This window comes from Chiroxiphia lanceolata, chromosome 8 (genome assembly GCF_009829145.1).
Source record: "Chiroxiphia lanceolata isolate bChiLan1 chromosome 8, bChiLan1.pri, whole genome shotgun sequence".
In the NCBI taxonomy this organism is placed as follows: domain Eukaryota; kingdom Metazoa; phylum Chordata; class Aves; order Passeriformes; family Pipridae; genus Chiroxiphia; species Chiroxiphia lanceolata.
In genome coordinates this window covers 22,593,458-22,618,898 of record NC_045644.1, presented here as the reverse complement: position 1 = coordinate 22,618,898, position 25,441 = coordinate 22,593,458, and the positions used below count along the sequence as shown (strand labels likewise).

General features: G+C 43.8%; 1 protein-coding gene across 2 annotated transcripts; it reads left to right on the top strand.

Annotated features, from left to right (window-relative positions):
- The first annotated feature begins 398 nt into the window (after positions 1-398).
- On the top strand, positions 399-23,136 carry LOC116790256 (dual specificity protein phosphatase 13-like). Of its 2 annotated transcripts, none has more exons than XM_032695045.1 (5): positions 399-1,257; positions 6,846-6,874; positions 20,096-20,291; positions 21,415-21,635; positions 22,761-23,136. In XM_032695045.1, exons 3-5 carry the CDS (start codon positions 20,143-20,145, stop codon positions 22,985-22,987), a joined length of 597 nt encoding a protein of 198 aa, XP_032550936.1. In that variant the 5' UTR covers positions 399-1,257; positions 6,846-6,874; positions 20,096-20,142; the 3' UTR covers positions 22,988-23,136. The 2 variants fall into 2 exon arrangements, with proteins under 2 accessions (XP_032550936.1, XP_032550934.1); XM_032695043.1 differs by lacking the exon at positions 399-1,257 and adding an exon at positions 6,618-6,705.
- Positions 23,137-25,441: the final 2,305 nt, after the last annotated feature.

Sequence of the window (25,441 nt, the reverse complement as noted above, 5' to 3'; positions counted from 1 at the left end):
CTCACCTGTTACTTACAGTACCCAAAATTCAAGTCATACTTGGATATGACATTAACACTTCATTTCTTTCTACTATCAGCATGAAAACTTATATTTTGAGTGTTGGTTTGGCAAGTTAGACTAAGGAACCAAAACAAAGGAAAAATACTTCCTTGCCAGTGGCACTTCGTTCAGAAAAATGCACATTTGTTAAGAGTGTCTACACAACCCAGGAGAATAAAGGCACTGAAATTTAACTTCTAACTGAGGGAGAATTCCATTTTGAAAGATGTTTAAATACCTAAAGGTAAATTGGGTACCTGCTGAGCTGGCCAAAGCACCTAGGCTCATGCAACAGTGCCTGTATACCCTCCCAGGAGCTTGCAGGAATTGTCAGTCCTGGTGGTCCTTCCTGACCAGGAGCTGATTACCTTCTGTCTCCTCTGAAGCTACAGGTGCACAGACCTTCCTGCCTCAGACTTTGTGGGACAGAAATTCATTCGGGTTACAAAATACATAGAAACTCCATCCAGATCAGGAAGCTCATGAGCCGCAGCTAGATGGAACCTGGGAGAGGTTAGAAAGCAGTATAATTCATACTTGTGTGTTCTTATTTTCTATAGGCATCCACTTTGCTTACATCCAGTCAGGCACAGGATAGTGGGTAAGGCCCAGGACAGTGGCTGTCATGATCTTTATTTTGAGCTTACCCTTAAGATGCGCTATCCCCTCTTTCCTGGTAGCTTATTATTAGAACTGGGTCACATGAGGCATTTGGGACTCTGTCTCAGTTGCATTGACCGACATTTCTTTCCCAGGGAAAGCTCTATGCTGGCAGGAACAGCAATACAGCTCATGTGGGGAGGGGAGTAGCATTTTTTTGCATAAGATTCAGTTAATGCAGAGTTTTCGTTTTTCTGGCTGTTGCCCATTGCGTGAGGGATGTGGCGCTGAGCTAATCCAGGGAGGCGTCAAGGCGCGTGCCATATTTAGAGTCAGCCACCTGCTTGGAACATCAAGCAGCAGCAAAGAGCCTGCTTCAGCAGAAAACTGCTCTGTGGGTCCTGCAGCAGCGCCTTCCAGCAGGCCCTCCTCTGCCTAAATCTGCGTGTGGCCTCCGAAGGGGTCAGCACCTGAAGACAGTCAGACCCTGTCAGCCTGGGAGTGCTCTGAGGCTGGCACTCCCTCTGCCCAGGAACTGCCAGGTATTTTGGACAGCTGCAAGGTGGAAGTAAATCACGTGGGTGAAGAGTGGCCTAATCTCTGCATAGGCAATATGTAAGTGTTATTTGAGGCTGAGCTGTTCTGAAGGGCTGGGAAATACAGTACTCGTTAACATATGCTGTCCAACTTTATTTAGTTAGCATTGGTAAACTTCATTGCCTTAAAATAGACTTAAGATTAGCATAGAAGAAAGAAAAAGGATGATTCATTAAAGAAAGAACCCACTGAACAGAAAATTAATTAAAAAGAGAATTAGACTCTATTGCTTTGCATTATTTTATAAATGCTGCAGCATTTACCATATAAAGCACGGGACAGACTCATGATCCTGAGCAGCCTTAAAATTGAACAGTGATTGGTTTTACCTTTTTTGGTTTAATTTAACTAGAATGGAAATTTTCACATTAAAAAGTATTCTGATTTTGGCTGCTTATATGACAACTTGATTTGCAGTTGAAATTTCTAACAAAAACCAATATGGATGTTCTGAATGACAGCAGACTCCACTGTTTGTTTTTCAGAGCTGTATAGATGGATATTTCACTCATGCAGTCATCTGCACTCAATGTGCCTAGTGCCCGATGTTATGCCAAAACAAGTTTTTTTCACCACCACGAGGTTGCAAACTTGTTGAAATATCTGGAAATTAAAATGACAATAATTCCTACACGAGAGAAGCAGGAGGAACTAACAATCCTTTGGCTAATTGCCCATTGATTACAGATAAAAGTGGGCATTCTTTTAGCTGTGAAAAAGCAAAGCCAAAAAAATGAGCTAGGTGATGGGGAAATAATTTTCATTTGCAAAACTTGGTTTTACAAATTGCAACCTGCTTCCCAATCTCACTGCACTTCTAATGAGGAGCGTGACACCCTGCAGGTGGGCCCAGCAACAGGGGCCCTGGGTGTGGAAAGGCAGAAGCCGACACAACAACACGCAGTGCTTCACTGAACTTCTGCCTTGGCAGTGAGAATGGGAAACCAACCTCGGCTTTTCCAGTTAAACCTTGTAACTGTACTTGGAAATTAAAGTTTTACTTATTAGAACCATTTGGATTTGTAGAATTGAGCCCAACAGGTAGTAAAAGCAAAGATTTAATACAAAAATCACTGAAATTGTTGGGGAATAAAATGTAAAACAGTGTATGTGTAGTAAGGAAAAGGTGAACTTCGAGAACATTCAGCTAACAGGAATAAAAATGTAAACAGGTTTGTTTGCTAATGCAACAGCTGATCGCTAATATCACCTTAAATACAAGTTACAGACTGCAAATAGTGAAACTGGAAGTTGATCAAGTGCTACAGACAGAATTTTCTTCATTTTGCCAGCATCAATAAGACAAATATGAACAACTGAGAATAAGGTTTCATGGGATCTTCATGAGATAGAAATGGGGAATAGAGTATTAAATTAATCATTAAGTATTTGCATTTAGGGCCCAACGCAATACTCAGTGAAGTCAATAAACAGTGGATGTTTCTATCACTGAGCAAACCCATGCCAGCATCAGGACTTGTGTCAGAGCTAAAGTAACCCAAAGCAGTACCATATATTGTCACTTCTTGTTTCTGTGGAACCAGTTGTGTGCAGTTTCTCAGCAACTACTTGGAAATCAAAGATCAATCTAGAATTAATGCTGTATTTAATAAGAAATATTTCTCCTTATGTGTTTATCAGAAATCTGATGATCAGTGTCTTTAAAGAAGTTAAATCTGTCTCATAAAGTGGGGAAGGCTGATTTTATATGATGACCTTCATCCTGGAAGACTTTGAAGTTGTCAACAAACTGATTATTAAATATTTGTCTGGCTATCAGCCATTGTTTATATGCAAGGCCAAGGCCAAGACTCTCTGGGTTTAAAGGTAAAATGTTTTTTGAAATCCTACATAATAAGTGGCTGAGGGCACAATATGTAAAATATTCTGCAGAAATCAAACCTCATGCTGATCTTAGGCAGGTTTGTTTACTGGAGTTTAACCAGATTGACAAGGCTAATATCGTTTCATCAAAGAAACATCATACAGGGTGAGGCAAAATGGTTACAGGATGGGCTAAAATCTTGTGTATTCTTTCAACATACATATTTCAAGTCTAATGATAGGAGGACCTGAGCTACCTCCTGAAGTGCATTTTTGTAAAGTGTTTAGGCCAGCAATCCCCAATGCCTTTGTAGTCAACTGGAGCCTGTAAAACTTGTTGAATTTATTTACTTGCAGAAGTGAAATAACTTGGAATTCTGAATTTCCAGATATGTTTGAGTATATTCAGAAATCATAACCTTTTACCATTCTTTCACTGCCTCACTTTTTCTTATAAATGTCAAAGGGGGAAAATGTCTCAAAGTGTGGTGCGCACTGCTCTCTACAGACAGGAATACATTACAAGGCAACAAGATACCTTGAGCTACTTTTTGTCATGAGCTTTCATACATGATTCTCCTTAGTTCCATAACCCATAACAAGGAAGACCTGAAAAGGCTTGGTGACACCCATGCACTGAGTGCAGCACATTTTTGCATGGAGCATCAAATGAGACCCAACTTTCCATGGCCAGGAAATGCATTAGTATGGAATACCTGCAGAGGACACGATTGACTTCCACCTTGTTGCACATTTCTGTACCACCTCTGAGTGCTTTCACGAGGGCAAATGGCAAGGCTCTGTCCTGCTGGTAAACCACTGCTCCTACTCAGCACTTCCATTAAGCAATCACAAATTACTTTAGCAGCATTAACTAAACCTCCCTCAACTACTTGTGTGAGCCTAATTATCCACTACAGACATTGTCTCCACTGGCAAGTGGGAGAACAGCAGGATCCTGAAAGATTAGGAGTGACCAGCAAAACCCCACCCACATCAGTGGCAAGGATCATACACGGTCTACTCCTAATCCATCAGAGCGTATCTTCTGTAGCTGTAGGGGAAAAAAACAATTATAAAAGGGAATGATGCTGTATTTTAGTGACTGGGGAGAAAGTTCTGAGTTCTCAGTCAGAAATCACTGACTTTTTTAGTTTTTCTGTATTGATTCATCAGAATACACAACACAAAAATAGTTACTTCCTGGTTTGAGAAACAGCCAAAAGCTGCAAAGAGCTATTGCAGAGACATGCCAATTGGCCTTTTACAATGCCTAATGCCATGTGTTTCCCTCTGTTTCTGAACTCAGGTCTCTAGTAACAAAAAGTGGTTCTTGATTTATGAAAGGGATGGATGTAATACCCTGGAGGCTACTTTATCTCATCTGCTGTAAATTGGATCTCTTGGAGATGAGATGAGATAAGATGAGATGAGATGTGAGCGAGGCAGAAGAAATGCAATCTGTGACCATGGCACTATTCCTTGCAGCTGGAACAGCACTACATGTATTCATTTCTGTTTGTAAGGGAAAAATCTTTATTTGCTGTATTCTTAGAAAAGCAGATCCACTTCTTTTCTGCTGGCTGGCCTTATGCTACTCTGTCACTTTCCTCTAGGCAATGCTATCCGAAGAGTTGTTCAGTAGCCAGCAATTTCATCAAGCTGCAGGATTTACATATTGAACTAAGATACAGTATACACCTGTGTCAACTAAACTCTTACACGATTAAAAAACAAAGTGACAAGGAGAAATCTCAGACAATCTGAGTATGACGTAAAGATGTAAGGAACATGACCCAAAGTTTGGCATCAAATCTATCTTACTGGTGTAGAAGGTTTCTGAATTTTGTATGCTCCAGTCATTCCTCGATCATTTGGTTAAATGAAGGCAACAAATGTGTTAGACACTCCTCTAGGATACATTCCTAATTTGTTGTCCATTCTGCTCATTAAAACTCTTCAAACAACTCCAAGAGAAAATAGGCCCCTGTTTAAAATTAAAGCTCTTAAGTATGTTCCTGGACATAAAAAGATGCAAATATGTTTTGCTAGATTGGGATCAGCAAATGAAAAGGGGAAAAAATTGTCCAAACCGTACAAGAAGTCATCCAGATGGGAGACAGAGATTGTCACCTTGGTGACAATAGATGCTGAATGGCTGGGGACTTCCGCGAGGTACCTTCCTCCTGCCATGCTCTCTGCCCAGCTCTGTCTTAGCTTTATGGACCTGAGAATTACTGCAAATGTAAGAAATTTGCAGCCATTAATTAGCCTTTTTTTTCATGCTTGGAGTTCCCAACAAAATTTTATTTACTCAAACATTACTGTGTCTCTACCACTAGCAAACACAGAAAGACACAAGTTCTTTAATTTTACAGGAATATTTCATAAAAGAACTGCTCTTTCAGCCTTACTCTGCTGGCTTAGAAGACAGGTTTCTCCCAGTAACCTGTTTTCTGTCGATGTCTCGCAAAGGAAAGGGGACTGTAAAGATAAAAACAGTTTTGAAATGACTACCCGAATTGGCAAGCTAAGCTAGACCACCCCGGGGGTAGTTCTCATCTTAGAGCAGGTCTTGAAAAACAAACTGTAGTTTTAGACTGAAGTCCTAACCATGCAGAGGTAAAATACCTGAGAAAGTTGCTGGTGGCAATTCAGCATCTCAACAGAACTCCATAGCATTTGCCCGGAGTTCGTTTGTCACGTGTGCATTTCCATAGAATATAATGCAGTGCAACATCAGAGCACCAATGCTGGGGCCAAACTAATCCTTGTGGAAACCCTCACCCAAAACCAGCGGTGCAACCCAGAGCTGAATTTGCCCTCCTATTTCTGAAAAGAGAAGTCTGCCAAGGACATCATGGCCTATGAGGCACACATTGCTGGCAGGCTCTCAAGTGCCAAAATAGAACCAGCATTGCCAGCCACGCACATCCTGTGCTTTGCAGGCGAGACGCAGACAAGAAAAACAATCAAGTTGTCTGGTGGAAAAAGCGGCTTCCCAGGATCTCTCTGGCCACGGTGTAATTGTGATCAATCCACATTGGCAAGTATCATCTTTCCACGTGTGTTCCGCCTAGTGCAGGCTGCCTGTGTGAGCAGCTCAGGCAGGCTGATGCATGCTTGTTATTGCCGGCATAAATATCTCTGCCTTGTGTTATTGTGGCACAAAGCAGCTGGACCATTTGAAAATCATTTAAAAAGCACTATAAAATTAGGGCTCCAGTGCTCTTATTTTATGACTTTCACAAGCAGCCGTTGCCTAGAGAGAAATTATCCTCTTTATTTTCCAGGCTAAAGGTTCTTTTAACATTCATCAAAATCAAAGTGCACCCTTGATAACACATCGAGCTGTTACTTATCTAGTACAGACTCTTTACCTTCTGTATAATATCACATTTGAGATCTCAGTTCTTCATATACAACTCATTTCATTGTGTCTGCTGTTGTCTTCACCAAGTGAATTTGCGTAGTTTCTAGAGAGGTTGGATGATGCCCTGAAACACATTCTTTTCATAATTCCCTTTTTTTTTTTAATTTTATTTTTAGAATAATAGCCTGGAGTGCTTTTGTTACTGATCCTTCTATAAAAATGGTCAATTACCTCTTTGGCAATGGATTTGCACAGACCAATTAAGGACCGTAAGAGAAAGCTTTTCAAGGACAGAAATAGTACTTAGGTGCATAACCTGATGGACTCACCTTTCTGCACTTGAAAAAATCTCTTTCCCATATATAAAAAAAAGGCTTTGATTTTTTTTTTCCTATTCTTGTTTTTACAGACAGCTGCTTTACCAAACTCAGGAAAACGGTGAGTGAACCAAAGCAGCATGAAAAAATGCAAACAGTACAAAGGAAAAGCCATTCTTTTTAGAAATAAAAAAGAAGCACAGCTGCATCAACCATACTCACAGCTCAAATCTGAAGGGCTTAGGAAGAAACACTGCATGAAATCCTCAACCACAAAGGTGACAAGTGGGGAATGCCCTGCACATGCTCTGTGCTGCAGCTCAAGAAAAACACTGTGTGTCTCTGTGTTGTTTAACCTGCCTTAGGTTTCTGTAAGGGACAGGTCACCTTATTATCCAGACATCAAATACAGACTGGAGAAAAACATTTACAAAGTCATAACCTTAGCTCTGTTCTCACGGTTCCCTCTTTGGCCAGGATTTTTGTCTTTATGTCCTCTAGGGGTAGCAGGCTCATTCCTGTGCCAAAGAGCAGCATGCTTTCAGATCCCTGCAAGGGGGGTTGGTTGTTGCTAATAGATCCCGCTGTGAAGGCATGTGTAGCCACACAGAGCATCTGTACAGTCAAGATGCATCATCCTGCATGGAGGAGGAGATGTAACCAGCCAGAAGGCAGGCTATGTGTGTGCAAAGAGAGCTTTGCCACCATGCCAGCACCTCTGAGAGCAGAGGGAGTCTGAATTTTTAATGACAGATTTTGCTTGTCATCACCCAGTTTGTGACCCATCAACAGAATGGTTAAGCTAGCAGAGGAATGAGATGCAGTTATTTGGTAATCACTATTGTTCATGACCCTGGAAAGGCAGAAAATGGGACAGGCATGACAGACATCTTCACAGATATAGGAAGTGGGACAGACATTTAGTAAGTCAGGATAAGAAAGCACCTCAGCTCTATGGTACATCTTTCTGTTTCAATAGTCAGTAACCACCTTCCTGTGCTTGACAGTCTCAGAAATAAAAAGAAGAGCCCGAATAAGCATTTCAGATCAGATTTGATCTTCTGGGTTAAGACTGACCCACTCAATCTCAGCCCTTACTTGTGGCAATAGTGAAAAGTGGCAGAAGAGCAGAGGTCAGTGTAGCCCTCTCAAGACCTGATCCAGCACCACAACTGTGATTAAGTCACCTGTGCAGGAACTTCCTCCCTTCTGAGCTGACCTGCACATGTGTTTGTTCCCTCTGAGGTATATACACCTTGCTCAATAGAACAAAAATTAAAAACTCAGGGATAAATCCCTCACCCAATAGAATAGAAATAGAAAATCCCTTCTACCCAGAGATTTCAAATTTCTGGACAGCCCTGAATTTGCCTTTGTTTGGGGGATAAACTGCCTGTGGTGAACAGTTTCTCACTCTTGGTCTGCACTAAAAAGGATAGCAAATTGACACTTGCAGTTAATGCTTCAGTGCTGAAAGGGGAGGATTTTCCTTTCAAGCACTGAAGGGGACCAGACGTCTATAGAATGTTGTTTCTGCTGTACACACATATCTACTAACACCTCAATGTGTAAAGGCTTGCTCACCTCATGTCCAGAGCAGGATTAAGCATTCCCTGGAGCTGCTTTAACCTAGGTGATCAGTGGCTGGAAGGCTGGCAAAAGGACCCAGGTTGTGGGATGATCTGGACAAGGCAGATTCAAAGTCATTTGTGCTCAGTTAAACCTATTAATTTCCAGGAAGGCTTAGTCTACTTCTGAATAGCAAGTGCGATCCTATAATTCTGAGGTGGGCAGCCAAAGGGCAAAAGAAAGTTCCTCGATGCTGACGGTGTTCTTGTGGTGTTGCCAGCAGCTGCAGAGCTTCCGTCGTTTGCTTTCCTCACAAAACGAAACTGATTCTGCTACTAACTGCAGAACCAAACTGGGAACAAAGTCATTTTACCAAAAGAAGCAATACCAGAAAGAATACCTTGAAAAGACAAGTAGGATCAGAAACTGGAGGGGAAAGATGTGAGAGCACTGGGGTCTGTGTTCGCATCATCTCATGGGGCAAGGGTGTTCCTGCCCAGGTGATGGGCACCCATATCATCAGTTCTTTTTCCTTATCGCCATAACTGCTGAAACTTGCTTCAAACATTTTTCTTTTGCTCCTTAACTCTTGATTCCTTGTCATCCTCCTCCATGGTGCCACTGTGAAATGGCTATTGGTTCATAGTGACAAATGTATTCCCAGCCTGGGGGATAGATTCTGGATGTTTGGTGCCCATGTTATAGAATGCAGTATTTAGTAATGGTTACTGTGCACACTGCACTCATAAGACAGGTGGAAAAGGCACCAAGGCAGGTTAGACCTGAAGGTCTGGATAGTTATTTTCTCCATCAGCCCAGAGCAGAGTCTAGGGAAAGACAGCATAAGAAACAGGACAGCTGCTTATTTTCCAGCTTTTGGTTTTCAATAGATTGGCTACTTCCTAAACTTCTCGATGCTTTTAATTACTACTGACTGGATGGCAGGGCTGGTCCTAGTACAAAACTCCCTAGTTGCCCCAACAAGCACCTGGCCTCCATCAGCTCCAGGGAGGTTAGCTTGGGCTGTGGGGAAAGAAAGAAAAGGAGGGGGGAAGGCTGGGTGAGGAGAAAGGATGCATGGGTGAGGAGCAGGCTGGATGGGTGGGGAGCAGGCTGGGTGGGTGGGGAGCAGGCTGGTGCTGGAGGAGGCTCTGGAGAGGCCGCTACCACGGTGCAGCACAGCTGTTATGGCCGTGAGGTTCATCCGCTCATTGGACAAACTGCAAATGCCTCTTTGTGAGGAAGGGGAAGGTGAAGGAGTCACAGGAACCACTGCGCTGACTCTGGAGCAGGAATGCCTCAAAGCCCCCAGGAGTCTGGTTGTACTGTCCAAACCAATTTCCATTCTTGTAGAGGGTTTGTTTACTTTTAAGAAAAGTATTTGAAGCAGCCGGGGAGAGAGCATGAACAGCAGACTCCTCCATCCCAGCCCTCTTCCAAAGCCCCGTTGGCTCCTGAGAGGTTCAGTCCTGGCAGTGGAAGTGTCTCGTCTGTGACACCCATGTGGGTGAAGGGTCAGTTTCCCCCTGGAGAACAGGCAGGAGAGACTCTGAGGTGACCCCACTGCCAGTGCAGCACTCAGTGAAACAGCCTGTCAGCATCAAGTGTTCTCCTGCACAGCCCCTGTCCCTCATGCCTCCCTCTATTCCCAAACACCAGAGCAGTGAACCTTTCCTCTTTTCCTGCTATGACTCAAGGAACTGGGAATGGGAAGAGAAATATATTTGGAAAAAGACAGAATAAAAGACTAAAAGAATCACCCTACTCTTTACTTTGGGTGAGTGCATTATGTCTTGGACTGGTTTGTACAACAGATTTTGCCAGTGGAGCAAAACCAGGCCAAACTATATGGTGTACAGGAAAAAATGAGTATTGTCACAGGCTTCTCTTATACAGAAAACCTGCATGGGAAAGGATACGGTGTAGATCTTTTGATGCATACACCCAGGTCGATACCAATCTAATTAATTCCGTACATTTCACGTTTTTCTTCAGTCCAATCTGTGCCGTTTCTTGTAAGTGTTCCCTTTAAATGCCAGTCAGGAGAGGATTCCGTCATGAGATGCCCATCGCTGTGTATTTTTAAATCATTCAAGATTGCTTTCTCCTGCCATCTTGTGGCAATAGGAAAAATCACAGTGTTTCACTAACAGCAGCATTGCCTGCTGGTCTAAGGCAAGGGTTGTTAGTAAAAGCAGTGTATAATTAGATTAGTTGGCATAATTGGAAAAAAATATAGCCCTTCTTGCATATTTAAAAGGTTGACTAATTCTTCCAGCTCTACCAGTTGATCTTGTAGCAGTGGTTCTTTGGCTATTCCAGCACAAAATGTCTGTTTTGTAGACCTCATGTTTCCACAATGTCTGTAATAGCAAAGGAGAGTTGCATAACAGATGAGGCCTTATCATTTTATGACAAGACTTCATCAAGTATATATTAAATATTTTGAAGAGGGTCCCTTTGCCAGTTTTGCTCTCAGGCCTTCATAGCTCCTTCACAAAGCCATCTTTGTTTCCTGTCAAACCGTAGGAAGATCTTGTCTCACAGGCATGTAAAACTTTTCCTTTTACTACAACAACTATTTGTCTGATCTCTCAACGTAAACACTACAAAACCTGCCAAAGCACCCTGCATTGTTTGCTTAATTCTAAACAAAAAAATTTTCATTATTTTGTTACAAATGCATGTAAGATTTATATAAGATTAAATTTAGGTTCCTGGGTTTTTTCCCCCCTTTTCCTGCAACTACATAAAGGTTATTTGAAAATGAATATTTTTGATCCCCACTCTCCCACCACAATAGCTTTTCCCACATAGTTGAGCTAAAAATATGAAAATTATATATGATAATTAAAAAAGGAAAAAATCCAAAAGGAAAAAATGCCAATATTTTCCCTTAAAATAAATGAAAAATTCAAAGCCAGTAGGAAAAACTACTCACAAAATTCCAGCCTGCAAAGAGAACATAAATAAAAGCTCTTCAAATAAAAGCTCTTCAAAGCTTTGTTCATTTTCAGTAGCACCAGTAAAATGACTGCTTGGGATGCCAGACATTGGAGAGAAACGATGTTAGTGCTATTTATGGCTCATAGGTGGCTCCCATTACCACTATACCTGAGAATCTCAAAGTCCTTAATGTATTCCTGCTCACAGCAACTTTCCCAAGCAGAGGACAGCCTTCCCAGGGCTGCGCTGAAAGCACTGAGGTTTGCTTAGGGAAAATGGACTGTTACGTTTGCAGCGTGTTCCCAAACTGTCTGTTATAATCTGCCTGCAGCAGGCACAACCTCCAGCAAGGCTGCCTTACACCCTGCTACCTGTGCTCAGCTCTCCCTCCTGGGAGCCATGAGGCTGCTGCTTTGCTGGAGGCTCTTTCCCCCCCTCCATCAACCAACGAACCAACTTTGGCTTCGATCTATAGTCCACACCAAGCCTCAGTATGAAACAGTATCAGAAAAACAACAGCATAACATCTGGCAAGATAAAGATGAGAAGACCCTCCAAAAACTTGCTGGCATGTAACAATCCTTGCTCCTGCCCTGCCTGAACAACTGCAAGACTCACATAACATCAGCATGGTGTCAGGGGAGTGGGGTAGCCCTACCCTGCCTGCTTCTCACAGAGACGTCACAGCAGGGCCTGGCAGAGAAATTTCTTCCCACCAGCCAGCAAATAGCAGGACAAGCTCTCCTAGTGACCCTAGGACTGGATATTCCATGGAGCAGCAGCATGTTCACACTGCCCTTGACCTCTCATCTATCACAGCCCAGAGAGGTGGCTGCACACCCCACTTAACCCACACCCCTGACAAGGCAGCTCCCTGCTTCACTCTGATTTACCTCACACCCCAATACCAGGGAAGCACAACAGGCAAACCACTCACAGTTTCATTTCTTCAAATTCAAGATAAGAAATTAGGAGCAAATATTCATCAGGCACATAATCAAAAGTTGGCAAGAGGAAGTAAATCCCAGTTCTAGATCTTAATATCTCCTTTTAGTTGCTCTTGTGCACCTCATCAGTGGTCAATTCCTTTGTGACATACAATCATGCTTCTTAAAAGATGATTTAATGAAAAAATAAACAATCATTTTAAAATCAGCAATCAAAAAAAATCTCAAAAACCCATTCCACTCTGCCCCAACAAAGCAGAGAATGTTCCTGGAAAGCTTTATGATGTGCCCAAAAAATTCAAGTGCCAAAATAGATCTTCCACTGGAGAGTTTTGAAGTCTTTTTTGCTCTTGATTCCACAGCAAAAATTTTGTACAGCTTTGTCAACCTTAGAAAAAGGTGTCTTTTTTGTATGTACCCTTTCAAGCAAGGCAAAGCAAGGAGAGCACTTCACTGCTTATGTTTAAAGTGTAGAGAGACAGACAGCTCAAAGCTACCCCTGCCAAACGACCAAGGAATATCAAAACCCCTTTCTCATGCCTTCAAATATTCTGAAATCTTGCAAGCTTGACAGCATTGTCAATTTTGTATTGACAGGAGCAGTCAGATAAAAATCATCTGAGGAGTAAATCAAGGAGAAGGAAAAAACTTCTTTAATCCACAGTCACACAAATCCATACTGCCTGCAGAAGCGCAAGTGCTCTGGAGCCCCTTCTAATAGCAGTATATTAACATCCTTGTTTGTCTTTCCTGAAGCTTGCAAGACATTATTTTTTTCCCCCTCTCTGAGTCTGGTCTCTTTGACACCATTTGTATCAGAACTGCCCATAACTTACATGTATCGACAGCCTGTGACACCAGTGAAATCTTGGCACAGCACTGGCTGTGACAGCGCTCACTGAACTGTTATCAATATCAAGGTCACTTTGTTTTTCTTGCTCTCACTGCAGCTGCAGCTTCTCTGCCCTCAGGGCACAAGCTGCCCAAGAAAGCTTTCTGTCTAAGCTCCTCACAAGCCACAGCCTCTCTGCTCCATTACTGCCGTTATATAAGATTAGAATGAAGTTTCTACTATTAGAAGCAGTTAGCTGCATGGTGACTGTGTGCTCCCCTGATTACAGCATGCAGCACAGTTATGGCTGCTGGCAACAGGACTTAAAACTCCAGTGTTTTAATTCAGGGAGAAGCATGACTGTAGTTGAGACGCGTCAAGAAAATCAGTAGTTTTGGAGGGCTTTAATTCCTAGCTGTGGTACCCTGGACAGGAGTGCTCCAGAGGAGAAATAAAGGGGAAAGCATCACCCTAGGCTTGACAAATATCCACAGACAGTCGGAAATTGTGGTAGGAGCCTGTGGAGGGCAGCGCTGTCTTGCTGGGGATGGTGCATTGAATAGCTCAGAGATGCCAGCTGCTAAGGTAATAATTCTTTTTTTTATCTCCTTTGAATCTGAAAGCTGCAGATGTAAAAGCTGTCGTCATGCCACAGCCATGACCTGTCACTGCAAGCAGGACTCCCTATTTTTCCAACCAGTGCCTCCGTTTTTAAAGGATCCTTTCCTACAGCCCCATGCGTGGGCAAGTGCCCCTTCCTAGGCTGTGTGGCTCTCAAATGGGAGGGTTGGGGGAGGAGGCGCAGCGGGCTGGAGGCAGCATGGAGGTTCTCCCCCCTTGGAATGGCAGTCTTGGGAAAATATGCACAGATCCATTATATTACAAAGGAAAGGAAATGTTCTCCAGGAGCACTTCTATGAGAAAGCAGTAACACCCTCTCCCCAAAAACGAGCAGGGCACAGGTGAAGTTCCCCCCACTGAGCCTGAGCTCAGCAAGCTCTTTCCCTCCCGGGTGCCTGCCTTGTCTAAGGACAATAGTGGCTGTGTGACCTGGGATGGGGCTGCTGGATGGGGCTGTGTGACAGTGAGAGCTGAGATGCTCAGGCTTCATGTCTACCTATGTGACCTCACAACTCTGCCTGTGCCTGGCCATGCACCCCCTTGTCTTTCCACTTCACCTGGGACCTTCCTTACCACCAGGAACTCTCCTGGCTCTCCGAACCCTGCCTGAGGCTGATTACCTTCACCTGCCCTGCCCTTTGACTGCTCCCACCACTGAGATGGCCTTTTATGTTCCTGCCATCCCCAGGTGGATGCAGGTCCTGTGAGGCAGGAACAGCCTGCTGCTGCCCCACAGGAGCCCCTCCGGCCCCACGGGCAGCTCTGTGCAAGAACAGGAGGGCTCACAGAGGAAGGAGCCTTTAGCTTTCCAGCCCAGCTCAGGCTCCTTGTGAGCAAAGTTGGTACCTTCTGGCTCAGTTTGGAGAAGCTGAGAGGGCCCCATCATAAAAGTACAAGGCTGGATGTGAACGGGGATGTCAGGAGGGAGACCAAGCAGTGAAGAGGTGTGAAGACTTGGATTTTCTCTCACCCTGTAAAACACAGTTGCAAGTGTAGGGCAAGGGGCATCTGCAAGCTGAGCTGGGCTGGGCTGAGCCAAGAGGGCAGCCATGGAGGAGGCTTGCAGGGCTGCTCCTGATCTTTCCCAACACTGCTGTTAAAGAGAGGGCTGTATTTTCCAGAGCCCTTGATCTGGCATCTTTCCCAGGTAGTAAATTCCCTTAAAAACCGAACCAAACAGAGGTTTAATTGTACATTTTGTTTTTCTCTTCACTCTGAAATAATGGCAGTGGCATTAATTCAGTGCTGCATTGAACATGTACCCACAGTGAGGCTGAGGGACCGATTCTGCTTTCCATTATTCGGGGGCACTGCCTCCGGTGAGGCAGATCAGAGTTTAAACAGTGAGCTGGAGCAATGAACTTTCTACTATTCCCTGCTGTTTGACTGTGGGCAAAATAAAAGGCCATAATACATGACGCAGTCAGCCAAGAAAGCAATATTGCTCTGCCATGTGCACAGCCTACACTGAGACAAGTCCAGGACCTCATTTCTAAATTCCCATAGGTGCCTCATTTAAACCATCAGCCATAACCTGCTTCTCATTTTCAATACCACTTGGTATTAGAGCTGCAGTGAACTGCTGGTGAGAGATTCTAATTCCTGCAAACAAGCCCCTGTAGGCTTGCAAGGAAAACAGAGAGTTCCCCTCTCGGTTGCCTGCTAGGTTCCCATCTGGCTGGTTTAACTTTGCTATTGCTTTTAAATGTGCCTGTTTCTGCAAAGAAGCTTTCAGCTCTACCTCAAGAGACTTCTGGGTTCTCTTAGCATCGGATTCTGACCAAAGTGTAGAGACACAGACTGGGTCTTCTTAACAAAAAGGAAGATCATATTTCACATTACAGTATCTGAAAGATTAATTCCACTTACGTGATCATTTCCTTGTGAACTACACTTCTTTCCATCTGGATTTTTCCATCAGGAGGACAAAGAGCCATAGTGTAAAGCACTACCGGAGAGAAAAGAGTAAGGAGTGTAAAAGATGAGTGCAGAGATGCTTGCTGAGAGAAGAGAGAAGAAAAAACAGAGTAGACAGCAATTTCAAATGCATCAAGAGGCTGTCTTTTTTTTTCCTTTCACATGAATTATATTCTGACCTCATGCTTTGGAATTTTGAACCATTTAGTTTGTCAGGTTTTTGATTTAGAGAATTTAGAATATTTGGTTGCAGGAGCTTTCTGTATCATGCTATTGTTAGGTAGTGTTCATGCTATTGTAGTAACCACAGGCCCTGCTGTGCCTTAGGCTCTTAATAATCTCATGTAAGGCCTTGTTATTGAAAGACACCTGTCCCCATCTGGGCTATGAACATAACCACAGGCAGAGCTGTGCCAGTTAGGGAGGTGCTAGCAAAGGGGAAAGAGGGATGCTTGTAGTCCAACTAATGCCATACTCCTCCTGAGACTCCAGACATTCATTTCATCTCTCTACAGCTCAGTTCATTCTCAAAGAGACAAGGTAACAACCATGGCAAAATGGCAGGAGGCTTTCCCCTGTTACAAAGTGAAAATTAGGGCTAAGCAAATAAGTGGCCACTCAATCTGTGTTCAATTTTAGTTTATTTCTCAACCAGGAGCAAGCCATTTCATCTTGTTTTAATTTTTTAAAAGATTTTATGCAATTCAGCAAAACAAATTCCAAAACAAAGTAACTCTGAATAGAAAAATGAAAATGGTAATTTTTTTGAAAATAACGAAATTAACTATTTCAAATCTACAATATTGCTTCTTTCTCCTGAACTTTGCTGAATTTTCTTTCACTGGAATCTGCAAATGCAACACAAATCTGTTAAATGCTTTAGCCAATTCCAGTCAGTGGGGGTTTGTGTGGGTTTTTTTTCCTTCCTTTGCCAGAAAAATCTTCAATAGAAAATGGCAATTGTTTCCACCATAGAGAAGGAAAGAAAAAAACCCCAAACAAGCAAACAAACAAACAAAAAAAACCAAACAAAAAGCTTAGCAGACTGTAGTACTTAAGTGGCTAAACAATACCGGGGAGATACTAACTAGGTTGTTGTGGACAAGTCCTGGCCTGACTGGGTCCCTCAGGAGCTGCACCCAGCTGCATTCAAACAGCCTGGAGTCACCCACAGCCCTTCCTGGGTGCTGCCTGCAGCCAGGCAATTGCACCCCATGACCACCTTCAGCCTGGGCCTCAAGGGCAGTTCTTGGACCACTGGGGAAATCCAGGCTCCACAGCTCAGGCATGGAACAAGCAGACCCTGGCCATGTGGGGTGCACCCCAGTGCTCCAGGTGTTTGGGAACCGTTGCGTAATGACAAGACAGTTTTAAAGCTTGTGCTGCCTTGGATTCTCTGTATTGCCCTTAAAAATCCTATCCAGCCTCAAAAGTCTCCCATAGGTAGAAGGACTTTTTTTTGTTTCTGTTTTTTTATTTTTTAACCAGAAAAAAAAAAAAAAAGAGAGAAAGAAAGAATCTAATGAGATGGTCTTTATGTACTTCCAGGCTACAATTTAAAAGAAAAGTAATCCTATCCTACTTGCATGGTCTAGATCTCTGGAGAAAACGTTAGTGACCTTGTAAGATAGAAAATTTTTTCCCCAGGTACAGGGACTCCTGCCCTCCTGCAGTCATTGACTGTTTCCAACTGGAACAGCTTCTGGGAGCCACGCAGAGGGAGAAGCTTAAAGAAATGTAATCAGTGGCAGCACTTTTGCTAGCTCTGCAGTATCTTAAAGTAGGGGGAGGGCGGAAACCCTCAGCAAAGTCCCTGGCCTTCAATTAAAAAATTCATATTGCTTTCCTCATTAGTCCAATCGTCTGCTATAGCTATTTCCAAGCTTACCCTGAAGGCCCTGTAGAGCAATTCAATTTCAAGGCCAGTGCAGCGCAGGAGGGAGCATTCTTGGGAGGAGCTATGTTCGTGTTGACACCAGGAGCTCACTTGTTTGGCATTAGTCATGTGAATAAAATGATGTTGATGCGCTTTTTGAAAAGCAGATTGCTGTATGAAAGGGAGCTCTGTTGCAAAGCACCTACCTGGCTGCAAAGGCTGGAGTCACCTCCAAAGTGTCACTGGCACCAAAATAATTCAATTCTTGGAGAATTTCTTCAAAGTCAGGTCTTGGACAAGAGGCCTCACAATCTAATTCTCTCTGCTCATCATCTCCGTTACTGTAACTAGGTGACAGGCTACAACAGAAGTTTAAAGCAGCAGAGGCTAGGAGAACTGGAAGTTTGGTATGTATCTGCTTACCTCCACAACTTCAGCCCTTAAGCATCTGCAGCGACTCAGCCACACTCCTTGAAAATTAGCCTGCGATCTTATGAATCTCCTGATGTAGAAGCTGTATTATCTTTTTCTTGATTTCTTTTACTGCTTCAGCTTAACGTTCTGTGTCGATAAAAGTACAAACAGGTCATCATGAATATGCTGGCAGTAGCTCTTGAGCACAGTGCATGACTTTCACAAGGCAGTAAAACTTGTAGGGCAGTGCACAATATCTGTTTCTGTGCTATTCTTTATGTTAATCTGTGCAAGGATTGCACAACATTTTCCTTTACCAAAGCTCTTGGTGTTACATTTTCTGCCCTGAAAAATTCGTAGGCTTTTATCTCTATATTCCTCTCTACTTCCCTGCAGTTCTTTTCCTCCATCATTAAAAGTAAAACCAGTCACTTTTTTTCCTATCTCTCCCATGATTTTTACTGTGCTTTTCATATTTTACTTATTAAGCAGTTACCCTAGGGAGACTTCTTTTTTATTGGAACATACAAAAACCTATCACTGCGCTTAACACTGGTGGGGAGGAGGAGGGAGAAAGGGGCAAGGGAAGAAAATTCAGGCTGAGGTCACAGAAATATATGTAATGTGTTCCATAATGTGCTTCACATCATCTCTACTGCTTTATCCAGAAGCAAAAAGATATTCTCCCTTGTTTTCTGCTTATTCCCTAAATCACCCTACATTGTTGAAAATAACATACCTGGATGTTGGACAAAGTTGTTGTTGTTTTAGAAGCAACATCCATCTGGCTGCTGCTGTGGGGGCAGGGGACAGACTAGATGATTTCTGAAGGTCCCATCTGCTCTTGTTTTCTGGAATTGCTAAGAAAACAAACCCAAACTCTAGATTTAGGCAAAGCTGACACCACATGAGAATAAACACCATCTACTCTACTTTGGGAAGAGTTCTAGTGTGGCTTTCACATTGATTATGACCCTAATACCGACAAGCAGCCAAACAAGGCTCATCAATATTTTCTGGGGGCAAGAAGAGCAATTCAGGACAATGAGATCCTGGCAGAAGAAATGCTCCTAAAGTCTCAAGAAGGGACTGCTTGGATATCTTCGCACTCTTCTCTTGACTGAGCTCTGCTTTCAGCTGAACCGGCTGGCCTGAGCTTCCTGGGTCTAAACCAGCAAACAGCATTGCAAAAGGGATGCCCAAATTCCATGGTGTGATCTGTGAGGCATCATAGATCTGTGATCTCTCGGATCCCTCACAGATCTAGGAAAGGAAGCCCTAGATGGGATTCTCAACAGGACAACAATGCCCGAATTTCAGCTCTATAATTTAAAAAAATTCAGGTGCTCTCTTTTCTCACATCCCAGGTAAGTACCTCACCCCTCAGATGAGAGAAATGGCCTCTCTCTGGAGGCAAGTACCTATCACATTATTTATACAAAGTGGAACAGCTTCCAGAGGAGAGACAGAGAGAGACAGGCACAAGAATACCAGTATAGCTAAGTGTTCAGGGATATTCAACTGAGAGAGAGAAAAAACTAGTTCAAATTCTCTCAATTTCTATTTCTGTACATACAGACATATCTATGTTTATATACACACGTGAAAATCCATTCATATGTATAGATGTTCGTGTATATGTGTGTTTAAATACATCCCTATAAGTGAAAGGAAACTGTGTGCACATATGTTTCATATGTGTATACACATGCATTATACAAATGTCGCTCATAGACACATCCTAAGACTTCCACCTTGGCCCTAGAAGCATTTTAAGTATAAGTCAGCCCAATTATGTATTCTTTCAAAAACTTCCAGTTTTAATTAATCAGAATCAAGTGTGCACAAACACTTGGTAACTCTTCAACAAAAAGATCTGATGGTTTTCTGTATACCCTTATCAGTAACTGAAATAACACCTGCACCTACAAGGTCCAGCCAGTGCTGCATTCAGGTGGCGCAGGATGTTCTTTTCCAACATCAGTACTTGACAAGAAATTAAATCACACTGTCTTATGCTGCTTTCTCAGGGGAGGATTTACATGCCTATAGAGTCCTACCACAGAGTCAGTCCTGCTCTCTGGATGTTTTTAGCAACACCTGCAGGCCCTGCTGCACACACTGGTTATAATAATGTAATGCTATTTGGAGGGTAATGAACAGGACTACTTTCTAGGGAATGTTATATCTGTATGAAAATTTCCTCTTAATTCATTTCAGAAAAGCTGTCTCTGATACAGCCTGAGTGCGTGCAAAAGAGCAGCAAGATGCCTCACACCAAAGACTCTTCATCTCTGACTAGCAATGATTCCTATGAAACACCAGCACTATCAGACCTCCAGCGGCTTCTGTGGTTCAGAGGAGGGTCTGATAATCATGTGGACCAAGTCTGGCCAAATATCTACCTGGGAGATGCGTAAGAACATATGGTCCTATTGTTAAGCTGTTATCAGTCCCTGGGAGGAGGAGGAGGAATGGGTGTGGTACACTGAGGAGCAGCTTTTGGGTCTACAGGAATGTTTTTACAACACAGGCCTCCAAAGCTGATGACATAAGGAGTCTGGATGTCAAGAAAAACATGGCATGCAAAATGGTGACTTACTGTGTCTGACTTGTGTTTTTTATATTCTGTGAGCCACCGTGGATTTGGCAGGGTAAGAATTATTTGTATTCTAGACGAAAGTCCTCAAAGAACTTATACCAAATTGATGTCAATTCTGAGATGCATTATTTGTCCTGAAAACTGTGCTCTAAGGCAGCAGACAAGAGCATGGTAGCCCTCACACTCAAATAGAGGTGGCAGGATCAAGAGACAGAAAGAAGAGGACCTAAATGAATTATACAATAGGGATTTTGACATTTGAAATTAGAAGTTTCTCTCAAAGATGGCAAAACTGAAAATATCAATCCGGTATTTTTGTGCAAACACCTTACTTTTGTGACCAGTAATATTTATTGCCATTTCCTTCCAATTGGATTACAGCAGATTACATAGATCATTGGCTTGTTTTGCCCAGCTCCTCCTCCTCATGAATATATCAGTTAAGGTTCAGAGTTTTGTAGAATGCATTTAGTCCCCCTTTATTGTGGGAAGGGGGGAAAACCTAGCTGGTGAATACAATGCATCCGCTTCATGTTCAAATCAGGAACAAAGTGTTGCTGCATTTGTAGGAGTTCTTACCCTTGAGACCCAGGCAACCTATCAATGAGAGATTAGCTCTAAAACTTGCTAAACAAATATTTAAAGAAAAATCTTGACCACTTTATAGAGTAAACCATGTTCCCAGGGATTAACCGCTAGGAGGCATTTGCTTAACTGACAGTATCCCACTGGTAAGTCTGAGCTCCTGCTGCTCTCCACACCCCCATATCACATTTTTCCTGCACAAAGTACTATGTGCTTCTCAAAATTTTCTCCTCTGTAGGCAAGATGCAGTTCCTGCATCCTTTCTTAGTAGGAGCAGGCACTAACTTTAAACCGTGCTATTTTAGCAGAATGTTGGGAGCGTTGCCAATGTGCCCTTCATGTCTTTCAACAGGTGGGCTGCCAGGAGCAAAACTACTCTTCAAAGCCTCAACATTACTCATATCCTTAATGCAGCAGATGGACCATATAGCATCAACACAGGAGCCAAATATTATGAAGATCTGCAAATAGAGTACTATGGAGTAGAAGCATTTGATGATCCTTCCTTCAATTTAAGTATCTTCTTCTATGATGCTGCCAATTTCATAGGCCAGGCCTTAAACTCTTCAGGAGGTAAGAGGGAAGCAAAGATAAGCTTTGGGAGGAAGTTTCAACACAAGCCAAATGACTTCTCCTTGCAGTAACAGGCATCAATAGAGCTCAGAATCAGCATAAGGTTCCAGGTGGCATATGCAGAACCACTGAGGAGAGGATGGAGAAGGGTGCCTATGCCATGTGCTGCAGGGAAGGTGGCCATGGCCAGGTTCCCAGGAGCTGGGGAAGACTGGCTGCCTGCAGCCCAGCGTGGCAGGAGGAAGGGCAAGCTCTAATACCAGAGTGTAGAGGTTATGGCACTGCAGATACTCCCCCCTGGGCCCATGCTGTAAGAACTGGCATGATCTGTGTGCTTCCACACACACCTCCCACCCCTTGCACACTGGCATGGGCTCTAGATGGACAGTCCTGCTCTGCGTGCTGCCCCTGGTCCCGATGCACTCAGCTGGGAGCAGTGTCACTTCAGTGCTGGCTCGAATGCTTCACATGCTTAAGTACTTCGCAGAATTGGAGCTTTATTCACCCTGTCTATTAAGCTAGAGAAGCAGCAGAAGTTAATGAACTAAGTCAAAAACTACAAGCCTGACCCACAGCCTGCTGAATTTTTGTCAGCAGAGTTTGGATTATGGCCTAGTTATCTTAATTTCCATTTGTTCCAGAGTTTGCTCTGACTCTGACTGGCTGCAGGATCTGCTGCTTTCACTGGAGTGCTTTATTAAATCCCCAGTTATAGCTCACACTGGGCTGCTGAGATACAGTAAATTACGACTCCATTTCTACAGGCAGACTATCCCACAGAGTTTATGGGACTTGCCAGTGATCACAGTCAGGGCTGGGCCAAATTTTTCTGCCAGAGCTTATTTTTTTCCACAGAAAACGATACTAACAAGTTTAGTCACAGAAAGCTTATCCTACCACAGAAAATTTCAACTATTTTAATCTGAGGCCTAAATTAGATCCAGGAGATCAGTATAAAATACCACCTTGCCTGAGAGGTATAGCATAATCTTTCTGAAAACATGAGGATTCGCTAATTGTCCCCATTATTTTCTCAACTTGTTTCTAGTATTTTTTCTCCTCCCTGTGTCTTTTTCACTTTAGAAATGCTAAAGCACACTTTGCTGTACCTCTTTTTTTCTGCAGGTAAGGTGTTTGTTCATTGTGCCATGGGAGTGAGCCGCTCAGCGACTTTAGTGCTTGCCTTTTTAATGATCCATGAAAACATGACACTCGTGGATGCTCTGAAGACAGTGGGTGCTCACAGAGACATCTGCCCAAATTCAGGGTTCCTCAGCCAGCTCCGGGACTTGGACATTAAATTGAATGAAGAGAAGAAAGGAACCAGAGCATCTGCTCCCAAAGAGCTGTAAGAGAGTATTGCTGAAAGAGAGAGGACAAAATCTCACTTGAGTTGCCTGTATCTCTTATAGATGAACCACATTTATAAACTAAGGACACAAGATTATGAGACACCAGAACGCATGTTATTAATAAAAGTAGATTTTGCCTGATCTTTCCATTTTGCAAAGCCCTCCTAGGTTTATACTTATGATTGATTGTATACTCTCTCCTTCACTCTCCACCTTAAAACATTGCTCTCTACTGGTTAAAAAGAAAAAAAAAAAAAAAGAAAGAAAGATATCAGGTTCCACTTCAGAAATAGCTGTGTTTTTAGCAACTAGTGAAGCTCATATCACTTTATGAAGTGCTAGGCTATTTGAGGTGAAAGATGCCATATTATTTATGCTACAGTAATGCTTAGAAGTTTTCTTATGAACCAGCCCCCATCCCTTTGCTCCCCGTATCTCAAAGGGTTTGTATTTTGAGACTTGAATCTGGCACTGGTTAGTTCTTGATTTTACAATAGGTGGAGCTCCTGAGTTGGGGTAAGAGGCTTTTTAAAGGCAACACAGCTGTGAAACAACACAAGCCACTCTAAGGAATTATTCCAGGTCTCTCTATAGTGTTTTCCCTTTGGCTATTCATCAGAGTTTTTTTTCTCCACAAAAATACATTTCTTTGAGAGGACATTCAAATATTTTTCATCTTCCATAGCAAAAATCATCCAGGAATGCTGCAGAAAATGCTTCTGAAGAAGAAGGTGGGCTACCAGCTGAGGGTCCAACCAGCTGCATGGGCAGTGGGATTGGGTCCAAAATTCAACATATCCCAGATTTGTCTGACAGTTGAAAATTACAAAACTTGGGATTTTCTTGCTCAAAAATAAAAGGTTATTAACATTGCAACATCATATTCTGTGGCATTTCCTTTTGTGAGGTGGACTCAAGTGAACACTGAAGACACACAGGAATGGCAAGCGAGGTGTTGACAGGCATCAGGCTTTCATCTTTGTGTCTCTGGGCCACCATAAGAGCACTCAATAGCTACTGTCATCTGATGGATCAGTGCTGCCTGTAAACTATGTGAAGCACATCTGGCTTTTGGTTCCCAGAGGACAAGCATTTGCAGCACAAAGCCAGCTCGGGGATGGCAGTTTGTATTCCTAGTACCAAACTTCAGAATGCAGAGGCATGAATACTTCCCACCATATGAGCTGGCTACTCAAAACTAGCACAGCAACAAGGGAAAACATTCCTTGACATTTCCAGTGTTGTCTGCAAGGTTGATTTCGGCCTTCAGAAGAGACAAGTCAGCACCTTTTATAACACTCTTCGGCAATATCTACATCTACTCTGTGGGACAGACTATATGAGTCAGAACACAAAGCAGAACATTTGGCACTGAGGACCTGACCCTCACAGCAAGGGTATCTCAGGGGGTTTTGCTTTGGACTAACCCTGTGGGCTGGACATCCCTGAGCAGCAGCAGAGCAGTGCTGGAGCACTTCTTTGCTTTAGTTCCCTGTGTGAGGAAACCTGCTCATGAGCTCTGGGGCTGCTCTGCAAAGTCAACAAAACCACAGCAAGCAGGAAGAGCCAAATTAAAAGTATGTTTCAGACCCAAATCAAAACAGGCATGTTTCCATTACCAATTAAATCTAACGAAGTGATTTAAACTTACAAAACAAGTGGCTGTAGAGATGCCCCCAGCCTCAAGCACAAGAGCTACATTGTCTTATGCTTCCCTGTATAGACAGCAGGAACGAAGCCAGCCAGCCATTTTCGGCTGTAGAGCACAGGGCAGAGCTGAGGATGCTCTCGCTGGGGGTACGGGAGCACCGGCACAACAAACGCATTTCACAGGATACCACGTTTTTAAAATACCAGTGGGTACAACTGGAAACCCGCAGCTTACTCGGATGATAAACACAGAGAACGTAACTTCTCGGGCCGCGATGTCGCGCGCGCGGGTTTCCTCCCAAAGGCGCATATCCCGCATCCCATCCCGGGCCCTCCGCCCGCAGCACCGCGCGGCGCCGCCAGGTGGCGCCGTCGGCCCGGCGCGGGCGGCGCCCTCGGTCGGACCCGCACCGGGATCCACACCCGGGATGCACACCCGGGATCCACACCCGGGATGCACACCCGGGATCCACACCCGGGATCCACACCCGGGATGCACACCCGGGATCCACACCCGGGATCCACACCCGGGATCCACACCCGGGATCCACACCCGCACCCACACCGGCTCGGGAGGGTCCCGGCGGAGTCCCGGCGGGGTCGTGCCGAGCGGCGGGCGCGGCCCACCCGGCCATGGGCCTCAGCCCCGCGCCGGCCGTTCTGTTCCGAATTCAGGTCGAGCCCCGAGGGGCGCGGGGCAGCCGGTGCGGGGGCTGCGCTCGGGAGCGCGCCCGCCCCGTCTCGCCCCGCGCCGGCCGGCGGGCTGGGGCACAGCCCGCCCGCGGGGACGGACACAGCTGCCCC

What these genes read in the sequence shown, in the direction of transcription:
- LOC116790256 (XM_032695045.1), top strand. Translation starts at nt 20,143, where the DNA reads ATGCCTCACACCAAAGACTCTTCATCTCTGACTAGCAATGATTCCTAT. An exon ending in AATATCTACCTGGGAGATGC is followed by an intron (nt 20,292 to 21,414) that starts GTAAGAACATAT and finishes GTCTTTCAACAG; the next exon opens with GTGGGCTGCCAGGAGCAAAA. An exon ending in GGCCTTAAACTCTTCAGGAG is followed by an intron (nt 21,636 to 22,760) that starts GTAAGAGGGAAG and finishes TTTTTTCTGCAG; the next exon opens with GTAAGGTGTTTGTTCATTGT.